The following is a 14,747-nucleotide window of genomic DNA, read 5'->3' as shown; positions in this document are numbered from 1 at the left end:
CCACAGCTATAGCGAGCGGCCAGGAAGATGGTCGCGATGGTCAAGACCATCGCGACCATCGGGCTTGCGTCGAGACCCTTGTGGTAGGGTCTCATTGCCGCAAGCCCCAGAGAGATTTCGGCTCAAACAGAGCCGAAATCTCTCCCACTGACATCACTCATGATGTCAGTGGGGCCGCCCCCAAAAGGAGGCGTTCACATGGGAACGCCTCCGTTTGGGCAGCCACTCCCCCGCCCCGCCCACCAAAGGGGGCGTGCTGTCACTCAACATCGACAGCACGCCCCCTTTGGTACGAGACCCGGAGCGACGGTTTGCCCGTCGCTATCCGGGTCTCGCGCATGCGCACGTTGGAGCCGGCTCCGTCGTGCACATGCGCACTGCCCTACCATCGACCCACTTGCGAGCGCATAGCGCTCGAGAGCGGGTCTGAATCAGGCCCAGAGTACCAGGGCTATTTATCAATATGCAAAGTGTAAAAAGTAAAGCAATGGCTTATGCAATCACTTTACTTCTGGACTCAGACCCAACTGGGTCACTGTGCAAAAGCATCCAGCAGGCCGAGCTTGTGCTTGGAAAATCAGGCATTTACGTAGTTCCCATAGAACGCTATGGGGGCTGCTTTTGTGAGATTCTTTTATATGCCACCGATGCTCAAATGGCAATCCAGTGAAAACGGCCAAGTTGTGTGGGCTTCAAGACCAGATGGCCTTACTCTGCTGGCCGGTAAAGATAGTGGGGATGTAACCCTTCCTTAAGCATCACTTACTGCACCACTCCAGGATTTCCTCTCACCATGAATAAACTCCTGCTCCTCCCAATACGTCATGGTTGGGAAAATTGCTGTGACCACCAGGCGTCTACTCTAGCACCTGGAACTGTTTCCCCCAGGCTATTACTCCAGCACCTAGAACCAGGCTTCTATACTGGCACCTGGAACTGCTTACTTCTGGGTATGTGTCGTCATGCTGTTGCAACACCTCCTGGTTGGTGTCGGCTAAATTCCCATTGGACACTTACTATGAACCAAAGATGCGTTTGGTACCAAGCAGAGGACTTGAGCTTGGAGGCATTGGGCTCAACCGCAGGACAGTCAGAGAATATAATAGCATTTAGCGATATACTGGTAGTCAAAGCAAGAAGATGAAGATATTTATTAGCTGAATTTGTTTGGAATACCACTGTATGCAAGATGATTTAAAAATCAGTTTGCGCCTCCAAAGTTCTTATTTTATACAGGTTACCTGGGACGGGTCCCTGCTTACCCATTTCTTGCAAGGGCTCCTCCTCATTTTGAGGTTTATGTGTATTCCTTCCTCTCCCCTGGCGACTGGTATCTATGTCGACAGTTGACCTTGCGGCCTTTATTGCGGTCGGGAATTCCATTACGCACGGGCCTCCTGGAAGGCATTGCTGTCCCTGGTGCCCTCTTCTCGTTCTGCTGGAGTCTCTGCACTGGTGGTATTTGTGGTGACAGTGGTGCTTCGGGGGGTGAGGGGCGGGGCGTGACACAGGTGTCCCTTGTTTCCGTTAGATAGCGGGCCAGGTGCAGTTGTTACCATATGCGTGGCTGCACTGTTTGCCATGGCTCCACATGGCTATTGCATTTGGGTTCCATCGCTAACCTGCTTCCTTCCATTGTGGGCACCCTGTCTCCTTTTCTGTCGACAGCGGTAAGTTGGAGGGTTGTGTGCGCATGTGTTCGCAGGGTTTTTAATTATATGTGTTGTTTCCCTCTACTGCTTCTTCTTCTCTGACGCTACTCCCTCTCCTGGGGGTCTCTCTTCTGTTCCTCTTTTTCAGATGTGGATCGCGGTATCCTGTTTGGCGTTCCGGCTATCGAGTTGTCTTCTCTACCTCCTTTGGGGCTCATGTTGGAGGTCCTCAGGTGACCACTTGCCGTAGGAGCAGTTTGCGCAGCTTCAGCGTGCTCTTGTCTTTAATTGGCTGGTGGTCGGGTCACGTTTTATTAAGGGCTATAGTTGCTGAGATTGGTTACACACTCAGCTTGGGTCGTGTTCGGGCTGGGTTTTTGCTGCCGGTGTGTGAGGGACTATATTGATTTAGTATTATTGTACTGGGGCTATTGGGTATTAGCAAATCGTCTGTTTCCCACCTTCTCTGAGCCTCACTCCCCGATTTCCAATGCGATTTGTGTAAGTTGCGCCGCTTGAAGGCTGAACAACTGGGTTGTGGTTGTTGGGTTTCCCTGCATCCCTGTACTAACTCTGGGATGGACAGGTTGCACCGACCTGGGCCTCTTGGTGGTCTGTTATCCTGTTGAGGGCGCATGGTTGATGCATTGATGGATCCCTGGTCATGATCTAGCAGTTTCATTGGTTCTTCCAGCGTCGCATCAGCAGGTTAGTAGTGGGGTTCGAGAGTATCTGCAGTCATTTGCTATGGTCTGAGGGCCTGATGATGTTGCATTGGTGCGGGTTGCTGCGTTCAAATCCTAACCGACTGTCATTGGGTTTCTCATTTCCCGTGTTGACTCCCGGTCTTACCCGGTGGCGTGGTCCTGGGTTGGCGTTTCTGGTTGAGCACACATGGTTAATACTGATGGTTCCCTGGTCACAGTTTTTTGTTGGGTCTTTCAATGCTGTATTCGGTTACATCGTGGTATGCTGTCGTTTAGGCTTTCCCTAAAGTTTATGTGACCCACCCCTCGTTTCCCAGGGTGGGCGAATACATTTATTTTCTTGTGGTCCTCCGGCATCGATGATAGTGGTGTTGGTGCACTGTAGGTCCGTTGTTAGTTTACACTATTCCAGTCACTGTCTGAGTTTCTTTGTTGTTTTACATTGGCAGTTTTCTAAATTTATTAACTTGGGTGCTCGTCACCATTATCAGTGGGGGCCTCAAGGGATTTTGCCCTGAACCATGGAGACTGATTGGCTGTGGTACTCCTGGCAGATTTTTTTAGGTTCTTACCTTGGGCCAAGTTATCCCCCCTTCCCCTTTTTCCCCCTCCTTTCCCTCCTTGGGTAGGGATTTTTGTCTCCCTTATTTAGATGGGATGTTACGGGAGGACTTTGGGATGTATGCCATCTTGGTTTCAGGGGGCATTATTTTAGTGTAAGGGGCTTGTCCATAGGTTGATTTCACCCTCTTAGGTTCAGAAGCACAGGCTGTCTGGCTGGTGTTAGATGGTGTATTGGTACAGGGGGCTTAGACCCTACTGCTGGCTGTTGAGAAGGGCAGTTGGGCCTGCCAGTGTGTTTGTGAGATCCTAGTTATTTACGGTTGACAAAGTAGTTTGGGGTCTCTCTTTACTTGGTTACTATTCAGATGGCTCAGTGGGTTAGTGTGAGTGTGCAATACCTTTATACATGGGAAAGGCGTGGGCTTTGCTGGGGCAATGGTGGTGTTCCTATTTACATGTTGCCAGATGGGGTCCATGTTACGGAAGTTGCGGTTCATCCATTTTTGGAGTGTGTTTTTTAGGGTTATACATGGTTTAGTTTGGTTGGTGCCTCATGTGACGGGAAACAACTGCAGCAGGAATGTCACTGTCACGGATGCCGACACTTGAGACTTCTGGAGGGAGGCAGGCCTCCTAGGCACAATAAACTGGGGTGGTCTTTAGGAATGGCCTTTCTATGAAACTCAGTAGCACAGGATAAAAGTAAAATAGAATTTATTCACAAAAGAATTATAATCAGCAAGGTCTCATATAAAGTCTCAAACAGCACAGAGATTCATATATGCAACAATAAGTATAGGAGAGAATCCCCAAATATATATGCATATAAGAACTAACGTGGTAGGGAACCCCGAGTCCAGTATGAGGGTAACACCTCAGGATGGCATTGAGGACTTTGAACAGGGTAGAACCCTGTAGTATTAGAAATCCAGAGCAGAGCGAACCCTGCAGAATAATATAGTTCCGGGGCAGGGCCGAGCCCTATAGTGCAGTGAGAGATGAAGCAAACTTGAGCCTTGTGGTATAGTGAAGACGGAGCAGGGTTAAGCCCTGTAAGGCGATGAGATTCCAGAACAGGGTTGAGCCCTGCGGCATGGCTAGAGTTCGTAGCGGAGTTGAGCCCCATAATGCAGAGAAGATTGAAGCAGGATTGAACCCTGTGATGCGATGGGATTCTGGAACAGGGTTGAGCCCTGCAACGTGGCTAGAGTACGGAGCGTGGTTGAGCCCCGTGATGCGGAGAAGATTGTAGCAGGGTTGAGCCCTGTAGTGTGTCTAGAGTATGGAGCAGGGTTGAGCCCCGTGATGCGGAGAAGATTGTAGCAGGGTTGAGCCCTGTGGTGTGGCTAGAGTACGGAGCGGGGTTGAGCCCCGTGATGTGGAGATGACACTGTTATGGTGCAGTTGACAACTGTAACAAGGATGAGTTCAATATCCACAGGAACGAAAAGACAACAGGTAAAGTGCAGCAAAATGATGAAAGCACAATGATGGAGCAAAAAGCAATACTTAGACAATAGGAATGCTGGGCTCTGTAGTGTAACGGATAACTGGCATAAGAAGTTAATCTGGAATATAACAAAGCCCATAGCAATCCACAGGCACAGCGGGGATCTGGCAGGAGTCCAAGAAAAGACCTGAAAGCAACGTTGCACAGACACTGAGACACAGTCTTGACAGGCTTTATACTAGAGGTCTGTGATCCATAGGAAGTTTCAGAACATGTAACCCAAATGGAATCAGGTTTGAAATAATGAGCAATCTAGGAATCCCACAACCTGATGACACCTGGGAAACAGATGATCACTTTAACACTCTATTCCCTGAATGAGAAGCATGCCAGCAAGCAGGATATCTCCACCAACGACCAAAATAGAACTTTGGCAAAAGTAGTCTATCTTTATGTACTGAAATAGTCGCAGTCCTGACAGTCAATGAGCTGATTAATAGGTCACTCCCCTTTGATATAGCTATTGGCTGATTGTCCCTACTGGGGTCAGAAGCCTTGGTTGGCTAACCATGTGTTGGAAGTTATAGGAGAGTCTCATGTGACCTATAGACTTGCTGAGTGGGCAATTCGCTCTGCAAGTTTTTCTAGTCATCTGATTTGGTAGTCACTGACCTCTGATGGCTGCTGTTTCTTTCGGCCGCCACCATAGTTAAGTTATGGAATGATAATTAAAAAAGGCCGACCAGTTTAAACGCCACATCTGTCTCCGTATCATTATCATTAGAATAAGTTAATGTTTGGAAATGTTTATATATGCATTAAGTTAATGTACTAGTGCAGATACCGCGTTTAATGTTAAGTAAAATCTGATCCACTTCTAAAAACCTGCATTTTAGTAAATATACCCCTAAGAGTTTGTTGCTGAGAGCAGGATAATTACCATATGATTTCATGTGGCAGAATGTCATAAGCAACCTAGGGGCCTATTCATCATCGATAAATGCTCGAGTAACCATGCGTAAACACTAGTTTCCACATATTTTAGTTACCAGGACATTCATCATCAGGGGTCCGATAGAACCCCTGATATTCAGCAAACTCTGAAAACTGAAAGTTTTCAGAGATTGTTCACGAGGACAAGCGCCATTTTCAGACTGCGCTTAATCTTGTAGCCCCGCTCCTTCCTATGGGAAAGAGTTCCAGGGATGCGAAGAGGGATCTGAGCGAATCCCTCTGCCGCCTTCTCAGACTTCCTGTCGGCTATGCGCATGCATGACCTCGGATCACGCATGCGTAGCCACGCCGACGAGGAGGAGGTAAGTAATGCAGCTACGGAAGTAACCGTGGGAACAGCTGCTTTTTGCAGCAGCTGTCCCCGCACAGAAGCAATAATGAATTGCTCCGATGTAAACTATCCCCATCTGCGAATTGGATACTTAAGTATCCCTCTCAGCGAGATCAATACGGCCTCCGATGATAAATAGGCCCCCTAGTCATGTTATCAATACTATAAAAATACATATCAACAACTGGTGTACAGTGCCGGACCGATCCTCCATCAGTCCTGCAGTACTGGACATTAAGCACACTAGCGCAGCAGTGCTAACCATTAAATATAACTTATTAAAATACATTAAAACATTTCTCAACATTTGAATGATTTTTAAAACAATGTTTCTCTAGTCCCAACTTACAAAGCTTGGACTTAACATCTTTGGTGCTACAATTACCAGACGCTGTTCAGTTGCCATGGGTTGGGTATGGGATGCCGGCAGTCGGCATTCTGGCTGTCAGAATCCCGACACTGGCATCCCAACAGGGCTACAGTAGCATACCATCACTTGTTGTTCGGTATGGTAGTCCTTCCCACTCCCTACCCTAAAAATCCCTCTTTAGTGCCTAAGTCTAACCCTAGTGCCTAACCCTAACCCCTAAACTTAACCTTAATCCTCCCCACTGACCTTAGGTATCCCAGCTGTCGGGATGCCGGCATTGGTATTTTGAGAGGTGTCGGGAATCCGCTGCAAGTGATATCAGCGCTGGCATCGAGGCCGCTGAGATATTGACTCTGGGTTGGGTATGGGATGCCGGCAGTCGAAATCCCTGCTATCAGAATCCCGAAACTGGCATCCCGACAGGGCAAACATACCGATACTTGTTGTTCGATATGATAACCCTCCCCCTCTCCCTAACCTAACCCTCAGTCTTTGGTGCCTAACCCTAACCTCCCCCTAGTGCCTGAACCTAACCTCCCACTCCCCGCACCCTAAACCTAACCTTCCCCCCTTAGTGCCTAACGCTAACCCTCCCTCGTGTGCCTATCCCAAACACCTAAACCTAACCCTCTCCCCATCACGCTACTTACCTTCGGTATCCCGGCGGTCAGGATCTTTGCATCAGTAATGTGAGAGGCATTGGGATTCCGGTGCTGGTAATATCAGCGCCGGCATTGCGCCCGTCGTGATATTGACTGTATCCCGTTGCCACAGCTAGTTGCAACAGGTATTAAAATGTGCACATTACATCATTACATATTCAATTCACATTAGACACATGGCACCAACATTTCACCTTGATGGTGTCGTAGCATGAAAGTATATGCAGTGATGGCCAGTTTAGTTGCATGGCTGGGGTCCCAGGCTACAGCTCCTATGCCTAATGAGAAATCTGCTCACTGATGAAAATGGGGCGTAGGGGCTTTTGTGTTATAAACTATATCAAACTGCAGGAAACCACAGAGTGTTGGACTCGTTTTAGTGGTGACTTCTCATAACAGAAGGCAATGACACTTGAAGATGGGATAGAAGCCATTAAAGACATTGACAATTTGCATCCTGAGAAAATGGGATAGCAGCCAAAAAACACATTGACATCCCATTTTCTCAGCATTCATATTGTCAATCTGTTTCAGCACATCTTCTCATTATGGGGCCTATTCATCATAACTAAAAATTCGATGGAGGTAATGAGGTTTAGAACTCGCATGGAGTTCTACCTAATTACCGGAGGAATTCATCATTCCTCCTCTCCATAACTATCTATTCCGAAAAGCTGTCATTTTTGCGATGACAGCTTTTTTGGGAAATAGATACTTTTCTCTGCCTGCTCTAACTTACCGCAGCTGTAATCAGTGTTGCACATGCGCCGTTAAGGTCACAAAAGCTGCGCATGTGCAGCACTGATTACAGCTGTGGTAATTGTGTCCCCCCCAACCCCCCACCACTCTCCTACCCCACCTACCTGGCCGCCTGTCACAGGCTGCAGCCGCGGACCCCGACCTCCCGCTGAAGAGAAGAAATTTTATTTTATTTTTTAAAAAACTTTACTGTTTTTTTTTAAACTTTACTGTGTTTTGCCGGGAGAACACAGAGCAGCAACCGGAGCCGGAGGAGGGACCAGGGAGTGACGGAGGGAGCCGAGGAGGACTTGCTCATGCTGATAGCAGGTAAGTGTAACCCGCTATACACCACCTGAGACTGGCGTATAGTAATACCATCAAACATAATTTTCGGAATTTGATGAGTAGCTTAATTTCTACATCCCCATACTAATGTACTAATGTATGGGGAGTGTGGAAATTAACGCAGATGGACTTAACCATGATATATCAGTGATGTCTCCTGTGCTAGGTGTGTTAATGAATACTAAAAAATGGTAATTAAGAAAAATGTGCATAAAACCGTTATTTTGGTGTTGATGAATAGGCCCCTATGTGGCATGTCAGCCATAAAATTGTAAGAAATACATTAACCAAAATGACACTGCTGGAGATCTTACTTCAAGCCCAGTGCTAGTTTCCCAAAGCCAAAACATATGTTGATTCATAATAAAAGTGATAGTAAACTTATATATGTAACACAATGTGCAGAGCATGGTTTAGTCATCCACAGAGCTTAAATAACTGTGTAAGTGGTGATGGTATCTTTTGTTTTAATCTTTCTGTGGGATTTTTGACAAAGGTCCAAAAGTGGATGGAAATGCCTACATGTTATGTGGTGAATTAAAACATTAATATTTCTTAAGAAGAGTGGAGAGTGCTGTTCTTCTTTGCATGACAGATGAGGCACAGATGCAGAAGGAGCAGTTTGATTGTGATAACCAGGCTTGGGGGTATATTTACTAAAGTAAGAGTTTTAGAAGTGGAGATGTTGCCTATTGAAACAATCGGATTTTACTTAACAGTTAACTGGCACCTTCTAGAAGATAATAGCTAGAATCTGATTGGTTGCTATGGGCAACACCTCCACTTCTAAAAACTCTCACTTTAGTAAATTTATCCCTTGGAGTGGAGCAGTCCGGGGAAACAACATCTAGAAGCAACGACTTGACCAAGCCGTGGATATATAATATTCACTTGATGTACTGTACTGTATGTTTTTATGAATGAACCAGTAAAAGGAAAATCATTCAAAAGTGTATATATATATATATATATATATATATATATATATATATATATATATATATATCCAGAGTTATGCCGACACTTTCAAGTAATCATAGCAACTAGGGGTGACCGGGTTCGGATTTCTGAAATCCGAGCCTCTCCGATCCGAGTCAGGCTCGACTTTTCCCGCCTGACTCGGATCTGAAATCGAGGCAAAACGTCATCATCCCGCCTTCCGAGTCTCGCGGGTTTTGGAACCTATATAAGGTACCCGCGTCGGCGCCATTTTCTCACTCGGCTGTGGACAGTGAAGAGGGAGGGTTGGAGTTAGGGCTGGCTGGGCTGTGTAGTGCAGAGTAGTGTTGTGCTGTGCTGTGCTGCGCTGTGCTGCTGTTGTCCACTACTTCAAAGTCCATAGGGGCTGGCTGTGTTGTGCTGTGCTGCTGTTGTTAATAGGGGCTGTGTCCACTACTTCAAAGTCCATAGGGGCTGGCTGGACTGTGTTGTGCAGTCAGTTCTCCATAGGGGCTGTGTCCACTCCAAAGTCCTGTGCAGTGTCCCAGTCCTAAAGGGGTGCTGTAGTGTTGTCCAGGGGGTGCTCTGTCCATCAGGGGTGCTCCCCCCAAGTGCTAAAAAAATAATATTTTTTCTGTGTTTGTGAATTGTGTGCGCAGTAGCCGCACGTGCATCAACAAAGTAGTGCCAAGCGTGCGCCTGTGTCATAATAGCAACATGCCTCAGTGATCAATTCCACAGGTAATTGTTTTTAGAGAGTTAAAGAACACCACTCGTAAACGTTATCACGACGAGCAAAAATGCATTTTTGCTCATGATAACATGTCTGAGTGCCGTTCTTTACCTCTTTCTCAGTATATATATATATATATATATATATATATATACTAATACATTGGACACATCATATGCCCCCCCGTTCTGTCTGGCTCCCCCCCTATCTTTCTGCTGCTTCTCCCGCTGCTCATCCTAAATTTTATATGATCTTCATTCCAGAAAATTTGCCAAGACTTTGTTGAATATAAATACATTTTAGTAGCAGAGGTCCCCATGACAAACTCACCAGATTTATCACAGTGTATAAGGTCAGATCAATAGTTACATTGGTTACAGATTTCCAATTCTTCACTGGCCGAAAAGATGAATTTGGGAATTTCAAACTATCTACCAGCTTGCTGAAACTGCAGTTAGGCTGGCATTGGCATACACCTAGGACATAGAGAAAGAAGAAAAATAAAATAAACTTACTATGTATGCTGACTTGGAGTATTTCTAAAATGCAGGAGAAAAGGACTGTATTAGCAATGTGTGTCTGTTGCTTAAGCATCGCAGAGGCATCCATTTTGTGGGCTGAACTGATATTCATAAGATGGCAGCACAGTGGGCGAGATGCACTAACACAGTGCAAAACTTACCGCCAGTCACCACATTTGTACTGATCGCATATGCACTAACATATGCGATCAGTACAGCAAAGGACAGCTCTTCCGATAAGAGCTGTCCTTTGCAATCTCCGCTGCGCCCTGGACTTCAGGGCTTATGACCCGGGAGTCCATCTGCGCATGCGCAGAGTGACGCGGCGGCCGATGGGCATGCTGGGAAAGATCCGATCCCTCATAACAGCGCGATGCGGTAGAAACCCATCGCATCGGAGCCTGGCGGCCAGGACAATAGTGCATACGGAAAATGCAGTAGAACCCCGGAAAGAGGGTTTTCACCGCATTTTCCATTTAGTGCATCTCACACATTGACTTATGCATCATTGATATCATTATTGTGCAGGTGAGAAGCATATCATTTGTTTTTTTAAGTTATGTTAGCACTTGAATATATTATTGTTTTCAATATACGATTTACTTAAACGTTATTGTCTTAATTTGTCAATTTCTTTCATGTTATTTCACCTTTGAAGTTATTTTAAAACTTTTGACAAGGGGTAAGAAAAAATAATACAGATGTCGTTTATATTTATGGAAGCTATATAATTACTAGAGATGTACCGCTAACCCCCGTGTTTTAGTTTTGGATCTGGATTCATCTACATGTTTTGGTTTCAGATAAAAATCAATAAAAACAGTTAAAATGTCTGAATCTAAAACCCAAGTTCTGTTTTAAATTCAAGTTCCAGACTGGCAACAAATCTGAACCGGGTCACAAAAGTGAACCTTGACCCGTGTCTACTCGTAAACCCCTAATTTCGGGGGGTGGTCGTATTTCAGTAATCCGGACCCTCACATCTCTAATTAGTACTAGCCTGATCTGCCATATATGTAAATAGATGTCCCTGGACAAATCACTCCACGTTAGTGCAGTTGGATTACTGCAAATTGGACTTAATTCAGAGATGTACGCTAATGTCGCCACTGCTGCCTCTGTGTATGCAGTGTATGTGCCAAAATACGCAAATGGTGCCGACACTGAGGAATGTATTGCTGCTTTGTAAATCCAAGCATCTGCGGACCAAGACGCAGTATCAGTCAAAGGTCTGTTGGTAATTGGCCTCCCGAGTAACCCTAAGGTCACGCGGAATGACCTTGTGTACTGAGATGCCGGTGCCACTTTCGACGCATACAGGATTGCAGGAGCAGGGTGTGACATGCCTCTGACATGGTTGTGACACGCCTGTGATCTTTGTCGCCACCCCCATTACCTCCCCCAAACACTCCCTTACTGTCAATCAGACTGCGAGTAAATAGCCGCTGCTAGCGACCACGGTAATGTACTTTTATGCATGCACCAATGGGCTCAGATGCCTGCACAGATTGATGATAATCGCTCAACTGCGAAAACATTAGCTATGTACATCTCTGAATCAGCCCCATAAGCCCATATATTTCTCCTCGAGGATAATGTTAGTTTGCTGCGCTAAAAAATTATGAAAAAGCTGCTCTCTGTTACTGGAATTGGTATCTAAGTAAATGTTTGTTTAGTATTCTTATTTTCATTTCTATTTTATTTGTATTTTTATTACTTATTTTAATTTACTTTTCTAATTTTTGTATTTTACATTTATTTTTATTTATTTTTAATTCTATATTTATTTTCAATTACTCTTTCATAACCTTTCCTTCCTTAATCCGCCTATCCCTTCAACCCCCCCCCCCACCACCCTTTTTCTTTCCCTGGTAAGCATAGCAGTTTTTATACTTTTTAATTACACTACATTTTAGGCACAAAGAGAGAGAGAACAGATGGTTGCTTCCGTTTTTAAGGAACGTCCTGTTTTTCCGCCATGATTTCCTGAATAAAGTTTTGCTATTTAAAGACAGTTCTATCCATGAAACCATCTTGAAAAAGCTTCTGCAGCGGCGCGAAACGTTGGTGCTCTCACGGAGCAACAAAAGTCCACATCTCCTCTACAAACTGGACAAGAAGCAAAAGAGACTGCCGACACTACAGTTCCCACAAATACGGAGAAAGCACAGTGTGGCAGGAACCACAAAGAAATCACAGCGAGCCATCTCCGCTACAGTTCCCGCTCGAACTACGGAGACAACACAGTGCCGCAAAGGTAGGGTATTAAATTAATAGGGACAGTTAGTCACCACTAAGAACGGCCGCTACCTTGCACCCTGAGCACCGGACAAGTTTTCTTATGCTCCAAATTCTACACAAAAGCACTAAACATTGGCTATTTGTGTTTTTACTGCTTTGCTTACCCCAATCCCACTTCTCCTCCCTATCCCTTACCCAGCTTCCCTCCTCTATTTTCTATACATCTCTTATAGTAATTTATTGATTTTTATTTATTTATGCAATTACATCCACCCATATATTTTCCCATTTGCGGTCATTTGGGTCTCTTGTAAAACATACTAGCTGAGTGTCAGAACAATTTATTGTACAGTAAGCTCTGCCTAGACTTTTCCTGTCCGCTGGAGGAAAATTGATTTTTTTATTTCTAACAATACAACACTATATTTAATTATTTTCTTTGACATAAGTACAAAACCATATTTAATGGACACAATTAAGTGATGAAGATCTATTATTCAATAATTTCAAAGTTGTTTTTGCATGCTTGCATATTTAATTTTAGTTAAATTCTGTTCCTCATTCCAATCATCAACTTTCACTGTTTAAATGCCACAGCCTACCAGAGTAATGTTGCTGAATATGCGCATCTCTTTATGGTCACACTCTAAACTGTACATCTTCTAATGAGAATGGGTATGAAATACCTGTGACTGTTTATCCGCCGGTTCAAATCCCAACTACAGAAACCTAACAGGACAAGATCCCTACTAGGGCTGGTAAGTACCCTAACCCTCCCCTCGGTATACAATCGGGAAGCCGGCTGCCTTAATACCGGCAGCCGGCTTCCCGACTGTCATATACCGGTGAGGGTGAAATGCCGTGCGTCTAGATGTAGACACCTGACATTTCCCCGATGCCGGGAGACTGGCGCCCGGCATCCCGATCGAATGGATGGCAGGCGCCGTGAGCGGACAGCTGCGAGAGGGGGGGTTAGGTTTAGGGCACCCGGGGGGGACTTTGGGTTAGGCACCCCCCCTGGGAGGGTTAGGCTAGGGGGAGGAAGGGTTAGGCACCCCTGGGGTGGACCTAGGGTTAGGCACCCCCCCGTGGGACTTAGGTTTAGGCAGCGGGGAAGGGGGGGGTTAGGGTTAGGCACTTATAGGGGGGATTAGGGTTAGGCACTTGGGGGGGTGTTTAGGGTTAGGTACCCCTAAGGAGGGTTAGGGGGTTAGGTTAGATTAGTTGATACTTACCTATCGACGATTGGGATTTCCAGCGCTGTCGGGCTTCCGCTGCCGGGAACTCTGCTGTGGTCGGCCATGCGGTCGGCGGTATTTCATACCGATTCCCTCTCCTCCCCCCCCTAACCCTCCTTTAGTGGTGCCTAACCCTAAGTCCCCCCCGGGGGTGCCTAAGCCTAACCCTCCCTTCCCTCATCCTAAATGTAACCCTCCTGGGTGGGTGTCTAACCCTAACCTCCCCCCCAGTTGCGCCTAACTCTAACCCCCCTCCCCCTAGCCTAACCCACCCCATGGGGTGCCTAGCCCTAAGTCCCCCTGGCAGTCCCTAAATTAACCCCCCCCACCATGGCTATGCGTCGGGATTCAGATAGGCATCAGTATTTCGACGTCTATCTTAAGTCCCCTGTCAGGCTTTAGTTGTCGGGATATAGACCGGCGGCATGTAGTTTGCCGGCCTATTAACTACATCCCTTTCTAATGGCCACAGTAGGATAATGCAACATGTCACAAAGAACAACTCGTTTCATTCTGACATCACAATGGCTTCATTGTAATGGTGATTTGCAGCCAACAAACCTGCAGCTGTGTGATGCTATCAGGTCACCATGAACCAGAATCTCTAACAAAAGTTTCCATCACCTTGTTGAATCCATGTTCTAGGGGCAAAGGTGGGTCCTTCCCAGTACTAGATAGGTGTACCTAATAAAGTGGCCAATGAGTAAATAAATTAGTGACACATCACAACAGAACACAGATTCTGAAGTAAAAATAAATTAAGTACCTTATGCTGCAAAATGTCTCTGATCATATTATTTTTCAAAGTAATAGTGTATATAAGTGATGAGTAAATTGCGGTCCGATTAACTGAATACAAGCCCATTATTCAGTTATCACCAAATAAGGAATATGCACGTAACTCTAATGGTCCAAAACAATACCAAAACATTTTTAAGTACATACTTGTGTAGGGCAATATTTTCTTGTAAAGCATACAGTAAGTACTGCTACAGCTGTAGATATAGGTAACGCTGCTATGGACACTGCTAAAGATCCAGCTACTGTAGATAGACCTTCTGTATGAGCACTGCTATAGATCCAGCTACTGTAGATAGACCTTCTGTATGAGCACTGCTATAGATCCAGCTACTGTAGATAGAGCTTCTGTATGAGCACTGCTATAGATCCAGCTACTGTAGATAGAGCTTCTGTATGAGTACTGCTATAGATCCAGCTACTGTAGAGATAGAGCTATGA

The 14,747-nt window shown here is 45.6% G+C and overlaps 1 protein-coding gene across 1 annotated transcript in view; it reads right to left on the bottom strand.

Annotated features, from left to right (window-relative positions):
* LOC148524687 (5-hydroxytryptamine receptor 3A-like) overlaps positions 1 to 14,747 on the bottom strand; it is a 96,619-nt gene that overhangs the window by 73,462 nt on the left and 8,410 nt on the right. Inside the window, exon 2 of the mRNA XM_088471974.1 lies at positions 9,839 to 9,984. Coding sequence (XP_088328100.1) covers positions 9,839 to 9,984 — 146 coding nt within the window. The remainder of the gene's footprint in view (positions 1 to 9,838; positions 9,985 to 14,747) is intronic.

This window comes from Taudactylus pleione, unplaced genomic scaffold, assembly GCF_031769625.1.
Source record: "Taudactylus pleione unplaced genomic scaffold, aTauple2 ptg000117l, whole genome shotgun sequence".
Classification (NCBI taxonomy): Eukaryota; Metazoa; Chordata; class Amphibia; order Anura; family Myobatrachidae; genus Taudactylus; species Taudactylus pleione.
This window is presented reverse-complemented; position numbering and strand designations above follow the sequence as displayed.